The following is a 27555-nucleotide window of genomic DNA, read 5'->3' as shown; positions in this document are numbered from 1 at the left end:
AGTAACTTAAAGGGAATAATTTACAAGATGAATTTTAAGATTCGCTTCACAAAAATTTGCTTTATTTAGCACTCTATATCAGATTTGGCAGTCTTCAGGACTGAGTTGCTCTTTTATTGTTTCACATGTCATTTGCAACTTCAGCCAATTGGTGCTGGATTTTGTTGCGCTTCTGCACAGGTGAAAACTGTAGAAAAAGTGCAGGCAAAGTTTGTCATGTGTCTTCAACTTCAGAATGAAGCGTAGCATAGGAGCTATAATTCATATCATGATTTGTTTAATTATGATACTGGGAAAGAAATGGCAGAATGAAAACTTCACTGAGAGTGTCCTGCTACCTGCGGTACCTCCCTTGGTCTTTCCTCTCTTGTTCGGAGCAGAACCATAAGGATACATGACTGTTTCGGTCCCGGCTGGGGGTCTTGCGGTCACTTACTTTTTTCCTCTGTGAGCCACCTAAGGTTTTTTTGTTTGTTTGTTTGTTTTTGGTGTGGTTTGTTTTGTTTTGGTTTTTTTTTACCTCCAGAAATACCTCCGTGTACCTGCTCAGAGGCTTGTGCAGAGCTGCAGACCTCCATGAGACTCCCTGGTGCTCAAATATTTTAAATGTGATTCTCAAAAAGTGCTCTGTGGTGGTTTTTTATTTTTTTGAATCTCTTTCAACAGCCTTTTTTCATGAGTCTTCTCATTTTTCTGTCTCCTTTTCTCCCGACACTGACAGTAGTAGTTCCTCAAAGCCTGTAAGCTTTCTTCTCTCCATGGTATCATCCATGCTGTAGTTATCTGGCTTTTTCCCTGCAGAATCTTTGTGCTACTTTGTGTTGTCTGGCCCCTAACTGAAGGCAAAGGAATCTGATCCACTTTTTAATCTTACTTTAGAAATCCAGTCATATTACTGCTTCAGTGCAAAAGCATAGTTTGCAACTTTTCATTTTTTAGTTTGTTATCCTTTTTAAGCTGGTCATTCTCAAGTTTGGGGCAGTTTACAACAGGTGATCATATCCTGGTAGTTTATTTTCCCTACTGTGTTCTTTATTTTTGCTTTTTACAAATATTATTAAATTACTTTGTGAGAGGACAACACAGGACAATGTTAGCTTTCATAGTTTGTTTTTTTTTTTTTTTTTAGGGGGAGGTGGGGGCCAGCTCAACCATTTAAAGCTGTTTTGGAAAGCCTTGACTGAAAAACAAAAGTGGCATTCTGGGGTCATGGTCTGAATTCCCTTGATTTCTGAAGAAGATACTTCCTCCTATGCTACCTGTCACTCAGCTGAGTAAGCTCAGTAGCTTACTACTAGTAAGCTTACTTATAGTAGCTTACAGAGGGCGCATCTGCAAAATTTTGCTCTGCTGTGGACCTGAAGGATTAGAAATTGCAGAGAAACCTTGAAAAAATGGGGAAGGCTCTGGGAAAGAAGGATCTGTTAATGGAGGGTGGGTCTGTAAACGCATCCTTAGAGAGAGATGAAGTTTCCAGTATTCTCAGTGCAGCCCCCTTGAATGCCTGGGAAATCCCAGGGGAATGGTCCTTGGGGGTGGCCAGACTTCCTTGTCCCCTCGGAAAGCCTTTGCTGCTGCTACTGCCCCAGACCAAGGGCCGGGCTGGGTGGGCATGGGGACATCTATGAGCAGCTTTCAGAAAGTGTGGGCATTGCAGGGGCACAGTGGATTTCACCGCCATTCCATAAAGGCATTCATAAATTATTTTTAACAAAGCAAGTATTGTCCTCTTGAGGGGTCATGTGATTTCGTAGGAAAATCAGGTCTTCATGGCCTCTGAAGGCTTTGTTTTCAATGCTAGTGCTTGAGAAGTAGGTTCACTAATGAGAAGAATATATTATGAGATGTGTATAATGGAGACATGCAAGGAAAGACTGAAGCTTTTTTCTAATAAGTCCTGCTAGCAGTAGCGATAGGAGTGTAATTATAATTAATAAGGTCATATAATAATAACCTTAGCTATGCAGTTACTTTTTCCTTTTGTCAATAGCTGTCTTGGGAAATGACAAGTGCAGGAAGTTGTTACGTAGCGATGAGGAGCAGCTGCTACGTAAATTTTATAAATGGAGCCTTGAATTACCATTATTCCCGAATCTGAACTGTCGTTCTTCATCTAAAGAAATTCCCTCTGTCATTTTCATATGAAAGCTTCCCTAAAAATGATCATCAAGGAGTCTCCAGTGCTGTCTCAGTGATGCCTCAGGCAAATAACCCTTTGCTGTTAGACACATTTTTAGAGGATTTTCCCAGCACAGAGCAGCAAACTGAGCAGCCTATGCTACGCGTGATGCAAAATAGAAATAATTGCAACAAGACCTCTGGAAATGTGTCTTTCTCCTGTTTTTAAATGCAACATCCGTCTTCAAGCATGGACTTTAAGGGTTGTTTAATCAATTATGTGAGGGTGTAGGGAAACTGCACAGTAGTAACAAAAATCGGGTGTTTTGAGACATTGGGTCAGCACATTCTGCGTTTTTCACTTCTTGATGTACCTGTGAAAGTGGGGTCCATCCTCACCAGAACTGCATAAACTTTGACAAAATCCTTCTGGGTGGGATTAACTGAGACACATGGTTGTGGCACGGACCTCCACAAACCTGGTGCAAGGTGCAGCCTTACACGCCTGGGAAGCTGTTACAGCCTGCACCACATTTCCATAGGATTTCTTTCCCCTGACATTAAACAAAGAGGTGCATTCACACACCTGTGAGGCTGTTTTCCGTAAGGATTTTTCTAGTTTTCCCCACACCTGCAGAGATGGAAATACAGCAAGTTGGGCTAAGTTCAAAAAGGGTAGGGGAGTCATATGAGGTAATGGCCATACTTTCTTTTTGTTATTGTTTTGTTTTCCAAGATGTAACTGCTTTTCTTATTAGTATTATTTTCACTAGGGAAAAAAAACCCTCTCTGTTGTTTTTTTTGTTTGTTTGTTTGGGTTTTTTTTATATGATATTGACCTCTTAAGCCACTGTTTTGTTATATGCATGAGCATATTTGTACAGACAAAGACAAGTCTACTTCAACATCATCTGTTGAGATTCCCACCAGCAAGAAGAGAATTAGACCTGCCTCTGGTTGAGGTTAGGGCATGGAAGGGTCTTCCAGGCTAGACAATGCTCTCCTTGGAGAGGCAGGATGAGGGCTGGGGCCAGAGCAAGAGTGCGTGTCTGGGTGTGTACTTGATACCTGGTGTCCCGTCCTCTGCTGCTGGTGGGGCTGAGGTCGGGATGGAGCCACAGCTCGGTGCACTTTGGTGTCTAGAAGCACTGTCCTCTGCTGTAGGTCAGGACTAGGTTTATGCTGAAGATAAACACAAGAGTTAAAGTCAGTTCTTTACTTGGGCATCGCTGTGTTCATATTGACCAAAACTTAAGAGATCTTCCTAAAATCTTTCTGATTTGTAACATGAAAGGGTGTCCTAATGCACTGGAGATTTAGCTCTGTTGTAAAATGGAGGGAGCTACAAACCATATACAAATATATCACTACATGTGAACAATACGTATTATATTCTGTAAGAAGTTTCCTTAAGCATTTGTTATTATTAATGTTTAAAGCTGTGATGAAGTTCTTGTATGTTTGTGCACCTGTGCTCTAGACTTCGTTGGTGATACTGCAGCTCATGGAGATGGGCATGTGCAAACCTGGGCTGAGCTTGAAAACAGGCAGCCAGAAGGAAATTGCAAAGGAACAAGCATGCTTTCTGTCTGCCAGCATAGAACAACTGAAAATTCAATATTATTTTTTGGTTTGTATTGTATGTTTTTCTTAAACTTTCGTCGTGTTAAATATATACAACCCTACTAAAATTTCTAGGTTGAGGTCTTTGTTGACTAAAATGTATCAAAGCTGTCCCTTGAAAATTGTCAATTTTTGCCTGACTATATGATCGGGTTCTGCGACTGCCCATCTAGCTGGAAGTCTCAAAGCACTATAACAGGTAGTCTTACTGCTGGAGGTGCTAAACGTGTTTTTATGTATTAACTTTATATTCTTAACACAGCCTAAATGACTCTGTTAAATGTTGGTAGGGGTTTTCCTTAGCCTGAGATTATTATAGTCTCTAACAGAGTTGACTGAAAAAATAAATACCAAGAGCAGTGTTCTCAAAGTTCTTGTCAACAAGGTGAATCATACAGCTGTGCTTGATTATTTGCTAACTGTCTGTGGTTTTCTTATCACAGAACAAGGATACCTATTAAAGACAATAATGGAAATGCCTATTATACTTTATTTATCTACTTATTTCTTTGTAAAGACAAGACCTAAATTGGGTATGATATGCACTGACAGCCTAGGCAAATTTTTGCTGATGACATGACTTCTGCAAGTTCATGCTGTCTCTTGTACTTAAGAGTATTGCAGCTACTTTACCAGAGATTTGAAACAATGACTCTTTTGAAGTGATCAAAAGTAGTTATGTTGACATTTATTGATATTAATAATATTTTATATATTTCTCTGATTCCCATCTGTAATGCTCTTATTTCTGTGTCTTGTTCTTCAAAAATCACATTGACTATCCGCAACCCAAACTGGGTCTCTTTTGTCACTTCTTCTGTGCTCACATACTCCTCTCTTCCACATCATCTTTGTTTCATCATTGCTTATTTCTGTTTGGGTTTTTTTTTTCAAGATCTCAAGTTCTTCTAGCTTTGCCTTGTGTTGTACGGGACTGTTATAGAATCACAGAATGGTTTGGTTTGGAAGGGACCTTCAAAGACCATCTCGTCCACCACCCTGCCATGAGCAGGGACATCTTTCATTAGATAGGTTGCTCAAAGACCTGTGCAGCCTGACCTTGAATGTTTCCAGGGATGGGGCATCCACAACTTCTCTGGGCAACCTGTTCCAGTGTCTCACCACCCTCATAAAATTTTTTTTTTCCTTATGTCCAGTCTAAACTTTTTTCAGTTTAAAACCCTTGTCCCTTGTCCTGTCACTACAGGCCCTTGTAAAAAGTCTCTCTCCAGCTTTCTTACAAGCCCACTTTAAGTATTGGGAAAGCCGCAGTAATGTCTGTCTGTTCCAAGACATCATAGTATTTTATTTTTTTTCAGTTGATTTTCAGTTCTCTGGACCTGTTTGAGATTTCTGTAAAGAGTTTTCAATTGACCATATGTGCAGAGACTTGGCTTTTCTCGGTGTTCATGAGCAGGTAAAGCAGGACACAAAGCAGAAATTGTGAAATTATAGTTCTCATGACAACTAAGCAAGTAATAACTGTATATTAGATGTGGATACAGCACAGTTTTAAATTAACAGGATACAAAATAATTTTAGAGTGTAAGACTTACATATAGCACAGAACAATGACAAATTGAATGTGAAGTCAAAAAAAGAAAGTTTAGTTGTGTGATTAAAAGCCTTATCCTGAAGACATTTACACTTGTGGGAGGTACATGGAAGCTCTTGTGAAGCAGATGAAAATCACACCCAGCTGGTGAAACTTGTGCTTCAAGGTTCATAGGTACATTGCATAGTTCTGCGTAGCGCTTTCCCTAAAACGTTGTGATAAATAATGATTTTGTATGAATTGCTGCAAACTTGTACTGCTGAAGCTGTTTTTATTTCCTTAATGAAAACATTTGAAAGTTAAGTAATTAAACCAGTAAAGCTTCTTCCTGCAAAGCATATTCCTAGAAAACCCTATTTTTTCTTCTTCCTGAAGAATTCCTGAAGTCATAAAAGAAATTTATTGTTTATTATAACGAACAATTTGTTCTCCAAACAAGGAAATTACAAAGCATGAGTTCTGCTCTTTGTTGTAAAATCTTCAAATGGGAGATCAAGTCACCAGTTAAAAATTCTTTTGTAAGGTTTTGCATTAAGACCGTTGAATAGTTCACCTTTTCCTTTATAGACAGGAAATTCTTGATCAGTTTTTTTTTTATGTTTAGGATTTATTTGACAGCGACTGGTACACCTCTCGCAGTCTCATTGGAGGAGCTGATATTATTGTGATTAAATACTCTGTGAATGACAAGACCTCATTTCAAGAAGTAAAGGACAGTTATGTCCCAATGATTAAAAAAGCGTTAAACCACTGTTCGGTTCCAGTAATAATTTCTGCTCTCGGCGCAAGAAAAAACGGTATGTATCTGGTCTCCTGTAGTAATAGTTAAAATCTCACTTGGAAGTTAGAGGTGCTGTAATTTCAGCAGAAGCTGGTTGTATTTCCAAGTCGTTAACAGAAACAATTAGTCTGTCAGGATGACAGTAATATGTGCATGTAGGATGGCTCTGTAGGCTGGTGTATTGGCAAGAACATTATGCTTAATTAACCCTGGCAATGAAAGGCGTCCTATCCTGCTTTGACCTCTGCAACAGCCCTTCTCATGGAGTCACCACAGGCTGGGATTAAATCTAGTGCTTTGGGTTAAGCAGCATGCATCTGAGTGTACGAGGTGGACCCTGCAGTCATGAGTTCTGTCCGGTCATCTCTCAGGTATAAAATATCTCTCGTGTGTGATTAGCTTGCAGCCTCTGGAGAGGGGGTGGGAAAACTTTGAGATTCTCCCGAATGTCACCGGATGAACGGACACACCAGTCCTTTGGGTACCACAAAGTGCCACATGCTGCCGTGTTGGCAGAGCTGACCTGTCACAGCAGAGCAGCTGTGGTACAGCTGTGGGACAGCTGTGGGATAGCTGTGGTGTAGCTGTGGGATAGCTATGGGATAGCTCCTGTGTTTTCGTGATGCCCTGTCCAGGCTGATCAGTAGTCTGCTACGAGAACTGTGCAAATCGATTTTACACCAAATATTTAAAGTTGTTGCTGTTGGATCAATATGAAATCACAGTCGCACCAGTGCGGAGCTGCGGGTGCGCAGCAGCCGATGGGGGCCATGGGCTGAGAACACCTTCAGGTTTGGGCAGACTTTAGTAACTCCTGCCTGTTTACACCGGGGAAATAAAGTCCAGAAAGAACACCTCAGAAACCATGACAACAAACACGCAAACTATATTCTGTATTTCCAAATATTTTGCAATGTGCTTTTGTTGGTTTTAGTATGGTCTATTTAGTCATGGGACCTGATTTTAAAAACTTTTTTTCCTAAAGCAGTGAATGTAAAACTTGAGCCTGTGAGTTGTCTTTTTACTTTACAAATTTGACTAAAACAAGTGTTTTTGAGCATCTCTCCTGCTGTGAGTAAGGGGTGTGATGGATGTAGAGGTAGATACTTATTTTATAATGTACAAAGAAATAGTAAGCTCTATGAAGTGTGTCTTCTGTGGACATAACGCTTAGTTTTGCCAGTGTCTACTTATATATCTTTTTGCTCAGTGATTGAGAAAGGACTGTTAAAGAACTCTATAATAATAATTAAATCCTTTTTTTCCTCCCTTTAGTAATTCATTGATAATGATCAGAAGTTTTTATGCTCTGATTTATTATACAGGGGTTATAAATCTGCTGTTCTAAAGGCAAGGTCTTGCTAAACTGATGTGTGCATTCCCAACATCTTTTCTTACACTTTTTATATAAGCAAAGGACACCATCAGTCTGCGTGACTCCACTACTGGCTTTTTTCTTTTCCACTTTTTTTTTTTTTCCTGTCTTCCTCCCTAAATAATGTGACTATGGGATAAGTCAGGCTCTCCAGCCACAGTTTCGCTTCGGGACCTGCCAGAGCAGACTGCTGTGCAGACACAGAGCCCTTTTGTTTCTAGGAGGTATGTGTGAACACAGCAGTTTGCTCATACAAATTAGTAAGATCTTAATCCTCTGTAGTAGCAAATAGTGCTGCCAAAATAAATTAAAAAAGAGCTGTGTTATTACATGTTATCCATAGGTCTGAGCAGAAGAAATTAATGTAGAGCATGCATGGCACGTTTGGAAGCACATCCGTGGCCGCTTACTGGCATTAAGCAAAATTGACCCAGGGTGGCTGGTAGATTTTTGTCAGTTAACTGACGTAATATTCAAAACCATCTATTTTGGCTTGGGAAAAATTATGCAAAACATGTAATTATATCGTGTTCATACATACACACATCATGTACGTAACAGCCGGGACTGCAGGGGAAAATTTCCCCTTCCATTACTGTGTATGCTTCCTGCGTGGACAGGCCACAATAATTAAACAAGCTTAAGGGTGACGTTAGTGAATGGTAACACCTGCAGCTCATACAATACTGTGTGTATAAAAATACTGAGGCCCTAAGCCAAACCCAGCTTCTGGAAGTCCCTCTTGACTTTTTTGCCTTAAAAACACTTAATGGAAATTAATGGCAATTAAATGTAAGCTGAGTTTGGTATAGTAGCTAATATTTTGAACTGATTGATTAGAAGGTGTGGGTTTTTTTTGCAGTAATTATAGCTTCTTACTCTAAAATGACGATGATTCCATTTCCCTTTTTGTTCTTTTCTCAATAATACCTCTTTACAATTATTTAGGAAGCTAAATATTCTGGATTATGTGACAGAAATGGCTTCTTTGCATGACTTTTTACCCCAGGAGTGCCTTGCACCTGCCCCCTGTGCACGTCAGACAGGAGGAACTGTGTCACCACCTCCGAGGGAATTCAGCTTGCCAAGGAACTGGGAGCCACTTACCTCGAACTGCACACTCTTAACGACTTCTACATCCAGAAGTACTTTGGAGGAGTGGTGAGTGAGAAGCCACTGGGTTGAACACAGGGTGGCACATGCGGGAGGTGCGTGGCCAGTCATCAAGGCTTTGGAGAGAGAGCAGAGGCACACCACGAGTCCTCCTGCTGAGGCTGAATTCCCACCGATGATAGACTTGGGTCAGAGACAAGCAGAAAATTCTTCCCTCTGAGGGTGGTGAGGCACTGGAACAGGTTTCCCAGAGAAGCTGTGGCTGCCCCATCCCTGGGAGTGTTCAAGGCCAAGTTGGATGGGGCTTTGAGCAACCTGGTGTACTGGAAGGTGTCCCTGTCCATGGCAGGGGGGTTGGAACTAGATGGTCTTGAAGGTCCTTTCCAACCCAAACCATTCTGGGATTCTGTGAATCTAGCCTAATTGTCAGTACTGAGGTTGCTCCAGTTTTAACTGCCTTCTAAGAAGTTTTAGGAAAGTCATAATACATACTGAAAGAATTCCACCCCCCCCATTCCCCCCCAGTTCCTGTTCTTCTATCTTAATGGGACGGGATAATCAAAACCCAGCTGGACGAGCCACTCGACAACCCCATCCCACTTTAAAGATGAGTCCTGTTTTGAGCAGATGCCTTAGGTGGGTGACCTCCACAGGTCCCTTCCAAGCTGAATTATTCACTGATATTCCAATATTTTTATTTTTAGTAGCTCAAATGCTCATAGCTGTTCTACTTGTAAAGTGAGACAGGTAGGATTGTTGAATTGCTGGGTTTTTAGTGTATTCTTGTGATCCCTCAGTTTGCAGTTGTGACACAGTTTGCAATCCTGAGCAGAGCCTGGGGTCAGCTGCAGCAAAGCTGAGCAAGGCAGAAACTGAGAAGCTTGTTAAAATGTCCCACCTTTAATGAGCTTTTTCTTTTTCCACTCTCCCAAAGACAGGGAAGCACACCGTGCAATTTCCAAATACAGTCTTTCAGACTTATTTTTCTTCTCCACAAAATTATTTCACACTGGTATTTCATTTTCAGTTTTACGAGGTGTTTTAAGCTCAGCCTTTTTTTGAACCTTTTGTTTTACTTTCGCAGTGGCATTTGAGCTTGAACAAAAAAATGCAGTTTTTCAGCACAGTAATTTCACATGGCCTGAGCTTCTGTTGTCCGTGGAGTGTGAGTACAGTGTGCTGCCATGGGACTTGATAATAAATTGGAATATCTGGCATGACAGTTAGCCAATTTTTATTGGATGCCTTCATTCCCAATTAAAAATGAGAAATCCACTCAGCATCTGGTCCAGCCGGAGTATTTTTCTAGTTTTTAGAAAGCACTGTATGTTCTGCAGTTGAACCTCGGGTGATAAAAGTGTTTAAGACATGCGTTAACTCAAATTGACCCACTCTTGCGCCTCTTCATTCCTGTAAAATGGACCATTTCCCCTCAGGAACATCTTTATCGCAGTGATGATGCTTGTGGTCTGTCCCAGCGAAACAAACTTTGGCCGTAAAGATGACACTGTAGTGTGACTGTCTCAGAGGACACGGTAGCGTTGCGATTGGTGGTGGTGATTAGCTGTATGGTTCTGTGACTTCCGTCACTTGGACCTGATCGTTATTCATCTAGTCTTATTAATTATTATTATTATTATTAGTTATTATTATTCTCATTAATTCTGTAATTAACATCTACGGAAGTCAGTGAATTGAGTATCTTTGTGTCTAGCATTGCTGGGAAGATTAAATACAAGAGAATTACCACTATCATTTGAATAAATAGCCTTTTAAATCATGCTAATTCCAACTACGTTTGGTACCTGTGCCTGCCAAAGGGGGCTGGGACTCTCCTGGATCATTGTCCGTAGTGGCAGTAACCTCAGTCCTGCACACAGCACTCGCTCGTTCCCCTTATTTTGATGTCTACGTTGTTCTTAAATAACTGGGATTTTTTAAAAGTGCATTTTGTCTTTTAGCTGGAATATTTCATGATCCAGACGTTGAATCAGAAGTCATCTGCAAAAATGAAGAAAAGGGAGAAGACACAGAAGCGCCGTCGAGTTCAGCCCCCTCAGCTTGAACAGCCAGGTGCTCGCTGGCGTCTGGTCTCTGGTGTCGTTCGTTATGCGTGTCATGTCCTTTGTGCAATTAACGTGTTGTAATCGTTACTGTCAGCTGTGCTGTCATCAGCTATTCTGGTTATGTTGCTCTAGTGGCATCATCTTTTAGTGATGATTTCATTAATTTGGAAAGAACTATATAACGCTATGTAGCATTGCAACGGATTTTTAATTTATTTTAGACAAAAATAATGGGATTGGTTTTCAGGTGCACTTGATGAAATAATGCAGTTAACACTTGCTTCGGTTCTACAGCCCGGCTCGTTGTCTTTCGCAGAAAAAATGCCGATCTTAAAGGGCGAAGCATCACACTACGACGCGGACCTGCACAACCTGCTCTGCTGCTGCCAGTGCGCGGACGTGGCGTTCTACCCTGAGGACCTCAGCACGGTGGTGGAGGCTCACAAGATCATCCTCTGCTCTGTCAGCCACCTCTTCATGCTGCTCTTCGAGGTGAAGAGCCCCACCGACATCTGCGACGCCTCCATCGTGCAGATGGCGCAGAGCCTCTTCGCGGTGGAGGCAGGGGCCACCTTTTCCCCGCTGCCCCGCAGCGTCCCGCCCTGCGTCCCACCAGTGAAGGTGGTGGTGAAGGACTCTGTCTTCTGCTCTTGTCTCCCAGACATCCTCCACTTCATTTACTCAGGTACCCCCGGGAATAAGTCCGGCTACTCATTTCCATTACAGCTGATGTCTCATGAAGGAGCATGTGCATCAATGCATCACCCTAAGGAACATGCCTTTGCTGTTGGGTATGATGTTCCACCATGTTGCTACATCTGGAACGGGTTGCCCAGAGAAGCTGTGCCTGCCCCATCCCTGGAAGGCAGGGGTTGGATAAGGCTTTGAGCAACCTGATGTAGTGGAGGGTATGCCTGCCCATGGCAGCGGGGTTCGAACTGGATGGTCTTTGATGTCCCTTCCAACCCAAACCATTCTATGATTCTGTGATCCCTTGTGATCACTACAAACAATGTCTATATGAAAAAAACCCTTTGCCTAGCTTTAATAAAACTAAATTCGTTGTCATTCCACATCTAATGAAGGTCAGTTAAATGCAATATTTTACTGAACAGGGTTGGTAAGTTAAGATCAAGAATATTCAAAAGCTTTGCCAAAAAATTCTAGAGTTTGGGACAGTTTCAGGTTTTAGGCTTTTGAAATATTTAAAATGGTTAAAAGTTCTGAACACATTGATGAGAGTGCAGGGTGACTTAAGGAAAACTCAAGTGATTTCTCTTCTGGGTATGGTGCTGGTACCATAAAAACACTGGTAACTGGTTGGAGTGCAGGGAACGCTGATATGTTGCATGTGTTCTGCTACCAACTCAGTACAGGCAGTGACCTCACCTACCTAATCCCAGCTGTCTATTAAAATGACACTGATATTTTTCTAAGTGTTGCTTGGGAATCCTCAGGTGAAAGAAAATTTTTTTTTTTCTGGAAGTACCTGATACCCGTTATTCTCTACAAAATATTTTACAAGATGTCAGAACATGAGAGTGTAGATTTTATATTTGTTGAAAGATTTAGCAAACTTTTTAATGATGCATTCTGATTTTAACTGTAATTTAAAAAAAGCCTCAAATAATTATATTGTTAGAGCTGCATCTGTAAAGAAGCTTAGTCAATCTCTGTAGACCGATACCTGCCTGACATATGAAAAGGTTTTCTGCCTTAGCAGCTGAGACATGAAGACTGGCTTGTGTAGACACAAGGGAGACTCTTCCAGCTTTCAGTTAGAGATTGTACACTGAAAATACCCCTTTCGGTTCTTCCCAAACCATAAAGAACAGAGGCATAAGTTTTCCAGTGTGAACAGACTGATTTTTTTATCTATTCGTGACATCAATAGGGGACGAAACCTCAAATTTCAGCAGGTGAGAGATAAATGTGTCTGCTGCCTTCTGTGTATTAATTTTACTTTTGCTTATGTCAGCAAAAGAGATGGGGAACTTTGTACCTTTGTAGATTAAACTCTGCTGTAAGTCTCAGCTCCCAACCCAAAGGGCATTGCCAAAAGTCATTGCACTGTTGGGTGCCTTTGAGAGATGGAGAGGTCTTTCAAAGGTGTTTAAGGCACTGGCTGAGAATAGATCAGATCATGAGGCAATGTCATCGTTTTCAGCTTTTCAGGACTGTGACATTATGCCCATGAGGTTACAAAGATTTACCATCCATACGGTATACGTAGGAGCTGATAGACCTGAAGATGCCGTAGGCTGTATGTGCCATTTCAGCCTTTTCTGCAGCAGAGTGCCTTCAGGGCTGTGCTGACTTGTCTTTATCTGTCTCTGACTCTTCCATGCTGCATGGCCTTGGGAATCAGAGCTGAAAGTTACCAAAAAGCCCCATGGTGTCTTTGAGACTTAACTCCAGCCAAGTGTATAGGGAAAAATGATGTTTGTTTTAATGCCGGTCAACATTTCTATTTTTTTTTCTGAGAACACTGTTGAGAGACCTAAGAGAATATAATGGCTTTGACTCTGAAAACAAGAAAAAAAAAGAAATTTCACTGCAAACTTTGTTCTGGTTTTAGCTATTGGTATTCAGAATATATCTGTGTGCAAAGTTTTTCTGGTTCAGACAACTGTAAAGCAATGCAACCAGCAATATGAGCAGAAGCTAAAGAACTTCTATGAATATTGAAACATGCAGGAATTTTTTCTGAATTCCTACCTGCAATATGTAGTGATTGAACTGGAATGAATCCAGAAATTGCCTTTGAAAACAAGAGAGATGCCCTGATCTGCCTGTACTTGATTGCATTTATGTAAAAGTACCATGGAAGTTTTATTGTGCAAGAATTGGGTCTTGCTCTCACTAAGCACAAAAATCTGGCTGATCTATGTGCAAAAAATATCGTTTCCGCAGGGTCTGTTTGGCATTGATATCATCTTTTCTCTGCCTACTAAGGCCTGCGCCTCGTTGATTTGTAATTCAGCTTTACCCGGTCTCATGGCAGGTGCTTTCCAGTGGGAACAATTAGAAGAGGACATAAAAAAGAAGTTGAGGGATCCAGAAAAAACTGAACATGTGCTTGAGAAAGTTAAATGTATCCTGAAAACTCCAGGAAAGGTACATCTAACTCTCTTGGGGTAACTGTTAGTATTAGTTACTTAAGTTCTTGAGAAATTGTTTTGTAGACAAGATTTCCTTGCCAGTCTTTGTTTTAAACTCACTTTGTCTTACACAGCCTTTATTACTTAATCAGTGGCTTGCTCACAGGCATGTACAAAATAGAAACACAGAGATGCTGATCTAATGTGCAGAACTAGTGTAATCAGTAAAAAGTGCACAAGTAGGTATCCTAAAAAGATTACTCATACTCACAGCTTTGCACATTGTCTAACGATATGATTATGTGTTCCTGATTCTCATGTAATAGAAGCTTTGCTTTCCTGAATATGTGCCAAAAGTCATGTTTGTGCAGTAATTCAAGAGACTTGATTTCTCTCTTAAGTGTTGTGATGTAGAAATCTGTGTATAGCTCAATATATTTAATTCAGCAGATGGCGTCACAGTAAAATGTAATTTATGTCACGTTACTATGTTAATAAAAATTTACAATATAGCATTAGTTTTAACATCCATGTGCTGATAGAGCTTATGTGATACTATAGAACTTGCACAAAGTATTTCTGTCAATTTAAATGGGAAATAATCTGGGACTGTCTTGAGATAACATAATATAATGATAAAAACCTTACCTTAGCTGTTTTAAGCTTTTGATCACTCAGCTGTAGGTTTACCAGTCCTAAGTGTCCACAGACAAAACATTCATAGCTTTGGACTTAGAAAGTTGTGAAAACTTTTTAATATAATAAGCCTGAGTTGTGTCTTCCAGGGTTTTGTTATGCCTTTGGGATAGTTTTATTTCACATTTTGAAGTTTTTATTCAAAGGCATAAGGACTATAAATGAATTGTGACTTTCTTGATAAAAATTAAATGTATACATTAGGTAAAATTTTAACCAAAAATTCAACCTCATCTGAATTTCATTTACTACAATTTTGATGTTGTTCGTTTTGATAGCTTTGGATTCCATTTTTAAAGTAAGAAAACCAAAATAATCTGAGCATCATAGCATCAAGACCCTCCAAAACCCAGCACTTCCAGATAGATGTTCAGTTTCAAGAGAAGTCTGTGCTTCAGCCTGTGATCTCCGTCTGCCTTTGTGGAGGCAATATCAGGGCAATATCAAGAAACACACAACATTTGGCTGCTTTGCACCTGTGTGAGGTGGATGTGTGTCCCATCAGCGCTCCCCCCTGAGCCTTCAGACCTTGTGTTTCTGCAACCTTGGCTCCGAACAGGGCGCGTATGAAAGTGTTTGGAGTCCAGGAAAATTGTGATGCCATCAAACCTGCCCAGAGATGCTGGATGGGGCAGTTTTGTCGCAGGTGGGAGAGCACCAGGGCAAGAGCTAGATGTGACTGTGGGAGACGGAGAGGCCCTGCAGTCGCTGCACTGCAGGAAATTGGAAAATAAACAAGAAAGATTATTGCAGAGTATTGCAGGTGTGAGCGATGTGGTTGAGTGGCACTAGCAAAAGAACGTGAAGTAGAAAGCAAAAGGCTGCTGTTTAGTTTCCCCGTATAAATGATGTCTTGTAATCTTTGATTCTGTGGGCAGATATACCTGACAGTGTTTCATGAATAATTTATTTTGCAGCTAAGCACTGTAAAGGACTGCAGACCTCACCAGATAAAACAGCTGTATAGCACTTCTCTCAGGCTGTTCTTCAACACACCTGTCCTTGCTGACGTCATCTTCAAAATACAAGGTACGGGACTGCCGCTCCTCTGGCATCCGCCCACTCTGCAGGAGGGTGGGAGACGGAGATCGTATTTCCCCTGCATCGAAACTAAGGAAATGCATACTCTTTGCTATCACTGTGGAAAGGATTTTTTTTGCTGGGAAGTAGCACCTGCCTCTACGGATGCTTTACAGCAGTGTCCACTCGCAACGTGGTCCATCAGAGCAGAGCCCATCCGAATGCCTTCTGCCTGTCCAGCAGCTTTGTGCCTCTCTGGTTGACACGCAGCCCTCAGAGGCTTGGAAATGAGGGATGTGTTGCAGGAAAGGCTCTGAGGCAGCAAGGCTAAACCAGGGATTGTGTCACAGAGGACGGTGCTTTTATTTTAAAACTTACTTATCTTGCTCATGTTCCCACCTTCAAAAGCAATGGGATGTGTCTGAAGGTTCTGCCCAGTGTCAGACCTCGGAGAGGTGTGGACTCAGGATGCTGTGTCTGCTTGTTGCCCTTGGTGAAAAGACCAGAGGTGCTGGTTGTTGACTCCTGGCCACCTTCCCTCTGTCCATCTCGTCCATCTCAGGCTGGTGTTGGCTGTGGATATACCTTTCTCTATCCTGCAGAAGGTGACAGGGACTTATGTCCCAATCCTGCACCTTCTTGGGCTTTATTCGCTGCCCTTCTTTCCCCAGTGTGGACATCCCTAGAAATAAACATAGATGTACTGACCCTCCCCTGCAGTACTGCATACAGCTCCGGGGTCCCCAACATCAGAAGGACATGGAGCTGTTGGAGTGGGTTCAGAGGATGCCATGAGGATGATGCGAGGGCTGGAGCATCTCTGCTATGGAGACAGCTTGAGAGAGTTGGGGCTGTTCAGCCTGGAGAAGAGAAGCCAACTTCCAGCAGCCTTCCACTACCTAAAGGGGCTACAAGAAAGCTGGAGAGGGGCTTTGAACAAGGGAGTGTAGTGACAGGACAAGGGGCAATGGCCTTAAACTGCAAGAGGGGAGATTTAGATGATATCTAAGGAAGAAATTCTTCCCTCTGAGGGTGGGGAGGCACTGGAGCAGGTTGCTCAGAAAAGCTGTGGATGCCCTATCCCTGGAAGAGTTTGAGGCCGGGTTGGATGAGGCTTTGAGCAACCTGGTGTAGTGGAGGGTGTCCCTACCCATGGCAGGGGGCTTCGAACTGGGTGATCTTGAAGGTGCCTTCTAACCCAAACCGTTCTATGATTCTGTGTGCTGGGGTTTCAATGACCTGCTAATCTAGGTGCCATCAACACCTGCTCTGTTCTACTACCCTTCTAGATGTTCCTGTACCAATCTTCATGTTTTTGACACAAGTCTCTGCAACTTCTTTATGATAGGTCACTCCTTATGAAAACAACCTTCAGCCTTGCAGGTGCTTATGTTAGACCTGCCTATTGCTTAGCCCTACAAGTGTGAAAAGTAACATGTAAATTATTGAGTTTTCGGAAAAAAAATAAAGTCTATTGAGATGCTGGTAATTATCTAGTCCTCTTTGTGGCCAGATTAAAAAGATGTGGGAGCGCAGAGGCTGGCTTCCCATGCTGGCTTGTCGGTAACAGGTTGTTGTTGGTATTCCATGGGTCTGCTCACAAAGATGCCGAGTGCTCCTTGGCAGAGGCACGGGCAGGAGCTGCGCCAGCGAAACCATCTTCTGTTCCCATTTTATCTGCAAAGAACATGCTTGGGTGCACCGATATGCTGCAGCATTACGGGGGATTTTTTCTGGAAATTAAATGCATTCACCCTTAGAAATGAAAACACAGGAGGGGAGAAAGTGTTGCATGGTTTTGTGAGAATGAGAATGAGACAGTTTTTGAATGCTAATGATTTTCTGGATGTGAGCACACCCACCCTTTGTGCAGAAATGGTCTTTGAGGATTAGACAATTGTTTAACTATTTTCAGCTTTAAATCTCAGAGCTGGGTATGAAACATTATTCCTTCAAAAGGAAGTATATGAGGACAAGCAAATTCTTTCTAGATGTTCTGTATAACATGCAGAAAAAAACCCAAAAAGATCTTTGAAAATTAGAACAAAATTCTGATGCTGAGTTTAATGACACGAACAATTCTTCTCTGTATCCCACTCCAGAGAGAGGCTTTGTGGGAAGTTGATGAAACCGTATCACCGCTATACATTTCACAGAAAAGAAGTTACTGTTGAATGGGTTGACATTTATTTAAAAAAAAAAGTGTCCTTACCCAGTAACAAAATGGGAACTGTTTTTCCTTATGCTTGGTAAATCTTCCAAGTCTTTTCCCCTAGTTCATCAGCCAAAATAATTGTATTAAAATCAAATAATTGCTAAGAGAAACTGAAAGCTCTAGTCTTAACTGGACAAATAAATTTTTAAGTCTTCAACTAATTCCTTGAGCACTGGGAGTTGCTTTCTAGCTTGCCAAAGTGGGAGCCATTGAAAATGGGAGCCCATTATGTCCGTGTAAAGACTTATAACGTGACTGAACCTCCTAATTAGCAGGTGAATAGCTAATTGCTTGCATGTACAAAAATACATGCAAATCTTACATCATGTCTGCATCAGGTATTGCTCATGTCACGTGTGTAAATATTTAATAAAATTTACATGTGTTCTCTCTATGTAGAAATATATACACTTTTTGTATGCAGCTTAAGACAATTTGGAAGTCAAAGCACAGGTAAATAGAAATAGCACAAAGATGAGAAAGTGCCAGATGTCTTCAAGAAATTAAGTAGGTGGGAGGGTTTGTCATTAAGGAGGAAATTAGGACAGTAACTTCTATACAAGTATTTACAGTATATTTATTTTGTATGTCACTTGGTCTGTTTATTATAATTTTAATTGAATCATTTACATCCAACTGTAAGCTCTCCTTCTGTCTCTGGTTGCTGTCCTGTCTGGCACTCATTTGGCACTTTCCTGCACACTGGACTGTCTGGTTCAGCCAGACTCTGGAGGATTCCGAGTGTTGGGCTGGCGGCTCAGGCTGTCAACATTTTCATTAAGAGCCTGTAAGACCTCTACCACCCTGGGCTGTTAACCTTACTGGGTCTTCCAAGTGCTGTAGTATAGTAAATGATCCATTTACAAATACGAAAAAATGGAGAAATTTCTGGAAAAAATTTATTGGCATTATTTTCATAAGGCAACAATCAAAAAATTCGCTTGGGCAAAATACTTAATCTGGTTAAATCCATACTTACCTCTTAATCTGGTTAAATCCATACTTACCTAATGGATTTAATGGAATTTCATCTGGGATAATTTGCCTTTCTCTGCTTCGTGTGGTTATGTGAGTGTTTGGCTTCTGGAACACACAATCATCACCAATGGGATTACTGATGAACACGAATTACTGATTTGCATAATAACTCACATAGAATCATAGAATAGTTAGGGTTGGAAGGGACCTCAAAGATCATCTAGTTCCAAGCCTCGTGCCATGGGCAGGGACACCCTCCACTACACCAGGTTGCCCAAAGCCTCATCCAACCTGACCTTGAACACCTCCAGGGATGGGGCATCCACAACTTCTCTGGGAAACCTCTTCCAGTACCTCACCACCCTCAATGTTAAGAATTTCTTTCTTATATCTAACCTAAATCTGCCCTCTTTCAGTTTAAAGCCATTGCCCTCTGTCCTATCACTACACGCCCTTGTAAAAAATCCCTCTCCAGCTTTCCTGTAGGCCCCCTTTAGGTACTGGAAGGCTGCTATAAGATCGCCCCGGAGCCTTCTCTTCTCCAGGCTGAACAGCCCCAACTCTCTCAGCCTGTTTTCATAGCAGAGGTGCTAAGACATCACTGCATATTTATGCAATGGGCCTGAAAGGGGTTGAAAACCTGTTTCTGACTGATGAAAGTTTACTCTGTTTGGAGCACCTGGTGTTGGGAGCAGGTCGTCGTAACAAATCTGGTATTTCTTATTGTTTGCTGATGGCTGCTGGGTGGATGTAAACATCATGACTGGTATAAAAGTGTGTTGTTGGTAATCTATCGGATATTGTTAATTCTGAACACTTTTGTCTTGTTCCGTGAAGTGAAGGCCTTCTAAGAAAGCATGAGCTGTAAAATCAAGATCTTTCTATGCATGTAAAATCATCACAGATATTTATCTTGCATCCCGCAGGTGCAACTGTACCAGCCCACAGAGCAGTTCTGGTAGCTCGCTGTGAGGTAATGGCAGCTATGTTTAATGGTAATTACCTAGAAGCAAATAGTATTCTGGTTCCAGTGTACGGGGTTTCCAAAGACACTTTCCTCTCCTTTCTAGAGTACCTTTATACCGACTCCTGCTGCCCAGGTAAGAAAATTTAAAAATACACGTGTACCTGTTACTCGGTTTTCCACATTGCGTCATTGATAGTTATGTAGCAGCATTTCTTTCATTGAAAAACGCCAATATTTTAATTTATGATGTCTCAAAAAAGAGAATTTGTTCATATTGTGCAATAAAGAAAGAAATCAGTCTTTTGCAAATAATAAAATGCTGTATTTGTTTTGTGCTTGCATAGCAATACTCAAAAAACTGTGAAATTTCCTTTCTGGTTCTTTACAATATGTGGAATTTTCTTTCTACATCACAATAACACCGCTTTCTAATCTTATTAGAAATCTTATTATCTAAATTCTGATTTTAAATTAGTCATTATGTTTAGCATATATTTTGTTCAGTTTAGTATAAATGAGGTGAAATTGCAAGAATGCCTTATTTATACACGTGGATGTCTTATTTGTATATAAAAGTAGAAAAAAGTTTAACTGGAGTATTAGGCAAGAAAAAATGAGCTCAAGTATTCTTTGTGTCTTAACCTTTGTCTTTCTTAAAGACAATCTACATACTCAATATGAAATATTGTATAAATACAGATAATTTTCCGTTGATGTAATGAATGAATGATGTTGTGATATGTATTTTTGCTTTTGTTTTCTTTTCAAATAATTCTACCTTATTCTTAAGTTTTCCAAATGTTTCTCTTTTCAGTTCATCTAACATTTCCTTATCCGTCAGTCTAAATATGCAACCACCATACTATATTTTTTTCAAAAACATGGTGGCTCCATTTTCTTTTTGGCCTTTTTGCTATATTTTCTTGTACGCGTATCTTTTTGAAAGAGAGATTAGAAAGCTAAATTCTTTTATTAATGGTCACTTACTTTAAATAGACCAGAAGTACTCGACTCAGCATCTTCAAGATACAGGATATTGACAACAATTTATTTCACTTACCTTCTAAAAAGTACTAACTGCTTTTTCATGTTAATTAAATAGTTTATCTGGAAAAAGAGAGTGGTGTAGCAAATTTATAATGATAATAATGAAAAACACAAAAAGATGATCAACAGTAGTTTGATTTTGCATTTATTTTAAGGTGTTTAAAAGATGACATGGTGAAAAGTGGCTTTGATCATCTTGTCAAAAAAGTAAAACACATGTAACTTATGTTTTCTTGTTTTTCAGCCAGTATTCTCCAAGCTATGTCTCTCTTGATCTGTGCAGAGATGTACCAAGTAATGAGGCTCCAGCATATTTGTGAGCTTTACATTATCACGCAGCTTCAGAGCATGCCTAGCAGGGAACTGGCGTCCACAAGTCTCAGTATTGTTAGCTTGCTCAAAAAAGCTAAGGTATGTGTTGTGTATGTCAAAGAATAATGTGTATGTTGACTCTAATTAGCAGGTTTTTGTCTGTTTTTAAAATGTAATTGTTAAGATTTTTAAGATCTTAATAATTTCCGTTTCCAAGGACAAACATTGATATACAATCTGTTGATTAGGTGTATCTGGTGGCACAAGGCTGGCTAAAATAAAGCCGTCATAGTTTAACCCTTGCAGGCAACTCAGCCCCACCCAGCTGCTCGATGGGATGGGATGGGATGGGATGGGATGGGATGGGATGGGATGGGATGGGATGGGATGGGATGGGATGGGATGGGATGGGATGGGATGGGATGGGATGGGGGGAGAAGAAAATCGGAAGGGTAAAAGTGAGAAAACTCATGGGTTGAGATAAAGACAGTTTAATAGGTAAAGCAAAAGCCATGTGCACAGCAAAGCAAACCAAGGAATTCCTTCACCCTTTCCCATGGGCGGGCAGGTGTTCACCATCCGCAGGACAGCAGGGCTCCATCACGTGGAACAGTGACTTGGGAACACAAACACCATCACTCCGAACATCCCCCCCTTCCTTCTTCCCCAGCTTTATATGCTGAGCATGACATCGTAGAATCATGGAACCATTTAGGTTGGAAAAGACCTTGAAGATTATTGAGTCCAACTGTTAACCCAACACTGCCACATCCACCACTAAATCACGTTCCTAAGCCCTACGTCTACATATGGTCTGGGATACCCCTTGGGCCAGCTGGGGTCAGCCATCCCAGCCGTGTCCCTTCCCGACAACCTGGGCACCCCCAGCCCCCTCGCTGGCGGGGCAGGACAAGAAGCAGAAAAGGCCGTGACGCTGCCGAAGTGCGGCTCAGCAATAACGAAAACATCTCTGCGTTACCAACGATGATTCCAGCACCAATCCAAAGCGCAGCCCCGTGCCAGCTCCTGGGAAGAAAATTAACCCTGCCCCAGCCCCAACCAGCACAAAAGCCTGCTTCAGCCTCTTGCTGAACAATGTGCAGTCACACCACAATCTGTGTGATTTTGTTCCTCAAGGACACATCGCAGTAATTCCACTTAATTGCAACTTGTGCCAGAAAAGATGTATTTTAGGCAGGTGAAGATGCACTACTTTCTTTTTTAGTCGAAAGGAAAATTATATGATATACAAGTGACAAAGAAGATGTAATCTGACAGAATATTGAGTGAAATACATAAAAAGCACGATTAGAGGCTGAAAAAAAGAGAGAAAGAGACAGTAAAGACAAAATAGGAAAATAAAAACTGAATTGAGACAGTAAAGACAAAATAGGAAAATAAAAACTGAATTGTGTACAAGTCTCAGGCAGGATATTGACTTAAATGAAGAGGATTTTGTGGAGAAAGAGGAGACAACAAAACCAACGTGCCACGCTCCTTACCTTCCTCTTTCTCAAGCTCTGCTATGATGCGGAAGACAAAAATTTCCAAGATTCATGACCAAAGAAGCCCCAGGGGTTATGTCTTTGGGGGAGGGAGTTTTGTCATTAGTTCTTGGGCCTTCCTCTATTTACATATTTTCAGCAATGACTTTTCCTTTGTTATCTCCTACAATCAAAACTTTATTTAATAAATTTCTGTGTTGACAGTGGTAATCTGAAATATTTTGACATGTGAGGCGTGGTTGTGTTTTAGACATGATAGCATTAAGTGTTGCGTTTCCTTTCTTCTCACAGTTTCACAATTCTGATTGCCTTTCAACTTGGCTTCTTCATTTTATTGCCACTAACTACCTCATCTTCAGTCAAAAGCCTGAATTTCAAGATCTTTCAGGTAATTTATCAATTACTTTTAAAACAGGAAGTGTTTTCAGTTCTGCTTAGACCAAAAGCGAGGTACTGGACAATACTATTTCTGCATGAGAGGAGTATTAGGACTTCTTTAGGCTACACAGTCCAGTCAACCCCAGAGTCTGTCTGAGCTGGATGGTTCACCACCCTGCTGTGGAACCAGCATATGACACATGAAGAGCAGCATAGCCAGCAACAGCATCCCTGTGTCTTTTGGTTGCTGTACTGATGGCCAGGTTCCCACCTATAACTGAATCGACTGGGACAGTTTGGTCATCATATGCCACCCTCTCCACCTTATGTATTTGATTTTGTTTAGTTCATACATTTGAACCAAGGTAATGAGTCACTTACAATACCTGCTCTTTAAGGGCTGGGGTTTTCTTTGATAGGATTCTTACAATACTCTCCAGTAGATCTCACGAAATCAAATAACTAATGTCCATTCACGTAAATAAACCCAGGCTCTGTCGAATACTATATTTGTTCCCTGATACGTAACTCTCAAAAGTTTTGCTCATTGCCTACATGATTTTTCATCACCCTGATGAAGTTTATCTTGATGAGTGCATCTCTTTGGCCTGTGGTTCCTGTTCAGACCATTGGAATGGGGCCAGTGTCTTCCAGAAGGGGATTTTTTTTATCAGTGAGCTGAAGCTCTGTTTGGTCTGAAATACATTAAAGGTCCTCTTTCCTCCTCTGCAAGGCTTGTATATTTATGTGTGATGATGGATGACTTTGTAATCGTTATGAGCAAAGGAAGGAGAGCTAGGTCCTCTCCGCCTTGTTTGGACCTGGAATTTATCTTCCAGCAGCCCACCTGGTCATTTTCTGAAATATCCATTTTGTATAGCGAGATCTGGATTGAACAAGGCAGTGTAGGACACCTGTGCTGGCAGGTGTCACTCACCAGTGGGTTTGGTCCGCAATGGACTTGCTTTGCTTTCCTTCCTGCTAGTTCAGGTGACAGGCTGTGTTTGAAGGCACTTTGTGGTATCTTCCTCGCTACAGGACTTTGGTCTCAACCACTCTGAAGTTCTCCTGAAGCTGCAGGAATCAGGTTATCCTTCCCATTTGGTGAAGGTGGGAACTGCTTCTGCTTTCCCCTTGGTGAGGCAGGAGAGCACAGAGACCCTTCTGACTTGGGGTCACTGCAGGGCTCAATCTAGGCACATCTACTTACCCAGTTCCCGGTTCCCCAGTGGGATATCAATTTATCAAAATAGAATCACAGAATCACAGAACGGTTAGGGTTGGAAGGGACCTCAAAGATCATCTAGTTCCAACCCCCCTGCCGTGGGCAGGAAAACCCTCCACTACACCAGGTTGCCCAAAGCCTCATCCAACCTGGTGTTGAACACCTCCAGGGAGGGGGCAGCCACAGCCTCTCTGGGTGTGCTGGTTTTAGCTGGGACAGAGTCAGCTCTTCTTTTTAGCAGCTAGAAGAGCTCCGTGTTTTGGTTTTACTCAGAGGCTCACTCTGAGAAGAATGTTGATAGCAAGTTGATGTTTGTGGTTGGATGTGAGACTCCAAGGACTTTTCAGTGTGCCGGAGTGCAGAAGCACGGCGGGATAAGGGGGGAACATAGCTGGGACAAGGGGGACACGATTCCCCTTGTGATTTGTGGTGGAACTTAAGACTGAGGGCCAAACTGGCCAATTAGTATTCCATATCATGCAGCGTCATGCCCAGTATAAAGGTGAGGGTCAGCCGGACAGAAGGGCTTTTGCACTTTGGCTCCTTCGTCGCTTTTGCTCTTTTGCGCTTGCTGCGCTTTTGCTCTATTGCTTTTTTTTCCCCTCTCTCTGCCAGTACTCCCACTCTCGGAGTGCTATCTTTCTCTGCCCCTCTCTATTTCGGGGCCTCGCATTCGTCCGGGATTGCAGCTTCGGGACGAGACGGGCTTCGCATACGAGGGGGTGGTGAGCATCTACACTGTCTATTAAATCCTCTGTATTAAATTGTTCTTATCTCAACTCACGGGTTTCCTGTTTATCCTTTAATTCTCTCCCTCATCCCTGGGGCTGGGAGAGGGTGAGTCAACAACTGGGGGGGGCGGTTTGTTTGCCGGAGCGGCCTAACCCACAACACTGGGAAACCTCTTCCAGTGCCTCACCACCCTCAGAGGGAAGAGTTTCTTCCTTAGATCTCATCTAAATCTCCCCTCTTTGAGGTTAAAGCCATTGCCCCTTGTCCTGTCATTATACTCCCTTTTCCAAAGTCCCTCTCCAGCTTTCTTGTAGCCCCTTTAGGTACCGGAAGGCTGCTAGAAGGTCTCCCCAGAGCTTTCTCTTCTCTAGGCTGAACAGCCTCAACTCTTTCAGCCTGTCTCCATAGGAGAGGTGCTCCAGCCCTCAGATCATCTTCGTGGCCCTCCTCTGGACCCGCTCCAGCAGCTCCACATCCTTCTTGTGTTGGGGACTCCAGAGCTGAATGCAGCACTGCAGGGGGGTGTCATGAGAGCAGAGTAGAGGGGACAAGAGCAGAATAGCTTATTAATTACTTTTTTTTTCTGCTGGGGAAAGTAATAATAATAGTGCCTCTGTCTCCAAGTTGTAGATATCCTGATGGACATCAGGCTGCATGTGAGCCTGTCATGAAACTTATTCAGCGATGCTTCTGATAAGCATCACTTACTGATATTTGTGAGCACGTGCTCTGACAGTGCCTGAGTAACTTGGGGATGGACTGTACGATATTCCCACACCAAATGCTTGCCATGCCAACACCTGTAGTTTTCTCCATGCTCCCACCACTCGTGGAGCATCCAGGGCTGATGCAGAGCAGTACTAAGGCTGTTGGCTGTGTTGGCTGTTGGAGGGGTTTTTTCTGGTACCAGCCTGGCTGTTGGCTCAGAGGAAAAGTGCATCACACCAGTGGACTGGTATCCCTTGAGATTCGGTGTTCACACGCCTGGCAGCCTTCTGCTTTTCTCCTTCGTCCAAGTGCTGTCCCCATGATTCACCGAGGGGTCAGCACGCACTGCTGCGTCAAGCTTGCTCCAAGACAACCAGAGGAAAGAAATAGGAGTGCATAAGTAAATAGAGGTGGATGAGTGAAAGCATTCTGATCTGGTTTGCGCAGGCGCAAACACTCACAGGCATGTTCCAACGGGGAGCACGCTTCCCAGGACACCGACAGATGTGGACAGTTGACCTTTTTTGCTCAGGACACCATAATACAGCATGAGCTGAAGGTTCAGGCGAACGATGCAGCGCGGGGCAGTGGCTCTCCGGGGATTTCCTGACGGCTGGAATCTTATCTGCCAGCCCTGTGTGTTGCATGACGCTGCCTGCTGCCCGTTATTACAGCTGTTTCCCTGACCTCAGCCCTCCCGAGCCCCAGGTCTCTCTGCTGCGACTTGGTCTTTGTCCAGGTTGGTCTGAGCCCCTAAAGGACCACAACCGCTGCTGCAGGCTGGCTCCAGAAAACCTGGGGTAAGGGGATGAAGATGTATATTTCTGCCACGGCAGAGGGGGTTCATCTAAGTAATATGGCTAAAATCTCCGTTACATGATTTCATCGTTGACAAAAAGCACGTGCAATGAAAGAAAAAAGTCTTGTTGAACTCCTAATTTCTTTCTTTACCTTGCTTTTTTCGTGATGATCTTGAGACAAACTATTGGCATAGGGAATGAAACACTCTCCTTTATGGTGTTGTGGCATAGAAAAACCCTTGTGTTTGATTATCAAATCTGATTATCTTCTGAGGAAAAAGAATATTCATCTTTAGGATAATCTCTCCGCTCTGTTTAATGAGTATTGTATTTATTTTGTTAAGTAATATTTATTTCTAACGTAATAGCAAGCAGGAATCGTGTGGCAAGTCTCGTGTGCATTACAGTGAGATCAAGGCAAAATGGTCAGCACTCATCTTTACTTTTCTAGTTGTATTTATAGCCTTAATGTCCTCGAACCTGTTTTAAAAGACTTCTTGCAGCCTGTGCACTTGTGCTGTGTGTTTGGGTGTTACCCTTAATTCCTTCGTTGCTTCGTTTAGTGGAGGAGCGCGATTTCGTGGAGACGCACAGGTGGCCTTCTGAGTTGTACCTGAAGCAGCTCGCTGACTACAGGAGCTACGTCCACTCTCAGAAATGCCACTGCGCAGTAATGTGAGGAGATGGAGCACGCGCGACGTGCATCTCGACAGGGAAGTCTCAGACTGGGAATTATACGGAGGGTAAAGGTCAAGTCAATAAACCACTCTACTTTTTTTCTTAAAGCATTGAGAAATGTATCATGAAGGTGTATTTCTAGCACAGGGATTTCACACCTATGCGGATTAAACATAATACGGAACACTGTCATGACTGTCATCTGTTGCCTTTTCTAATTTCTTTTTTGGTTGTTTTGTTTGTTTTCAGGGTTATATTTAGCTGCTAAAGTGGCATCTGTTGAAAACTAATTTTTTTTTTGTAAATCTGCGCAAAATAGGAGCACAGTACCAGTACAGGGAAGCTGAGAAGCCGACTCATAAGTTCCTTAACTAGTTCAGAAAGCAAAAAATTTACTGCAGTGTATGGTGGTTTGAAAAACAAAGGGTAGATTTAATAAGCATTTCAGTAACTATTCCTTTTCTACTTCGTTAAGTCTGTAGTTCCTTTTACTGAGACTCTTGCGTTTGTATGAGTCAATATTTTGATTCCAGAGAAATGCCTGTGCACAACTGTATTGTTC

At 42.0% G+C, this 27555-nt stretch overlaps 1 protein-coding gene across 1 annotated transcript in view; it reads left to right on the top strand.

Moving 5' to 3' along the window:
* Window positions 1-26994, top strand: part of RHOBTB3 (Rho related BTB domain containing 3) — a 30322-nt gene extending 3328 nt beyond the window's left edge. The window contains exons 3-12 of the mRNA XM_009990790.2: window positions 5901-6093; window positions 8462-8613; window positions 10527-10638; window positions 10948-11316; window positions 13636-13748; window positions 15346-15457; window positions 19568-19741; window positions 20900-21066; window positions 22764-22860; window positions 26879-26994. Coding sequence (XP_009989092.2) covers window positions 5901-6093; window positions 8462-8613; window positions 10527-10638; window positions 10948-11316; window positions 13636-13748; window positions 15346-15457; window positions 19568-19741; window positions 20900-21066; window positions 22764-22860; window positions 26879-26994 — 1605 coding nt within the window. The remainder of the gene's footprint in view (window positions 1-5900; window positions 6094-8461; window positions 8614-10526; window positions 10639-10947; window positions 11317-13635; window positions 13749-15345; window positions 15458-19567; window positions 19742-20899; window positions 21067-22763; window positions 22861-26878) is intronic.
* Window positions 26995-27555: the final 561 nt, after the last annotated feature.

This window comes from Tauraco erythrolophus, chromosome Z, assembly GCF_009769465.1.
Source record: "Tauraco erythrolophus isolate bTauEry1 chromosome Z, bTauEry1.pri, whole genome shotgun sequence".
NCBI lineage: Eukaryota > Metazoa > Chordata > Aves > Musophagiformes > Musophagidae > Tauraco > Tauraco erythrolophus.
The sequence above is the reverse complement of the archived record's forward strand: the minus strand, read 5'-3'. Positions and strand labels throughout refer to the sequence as shown.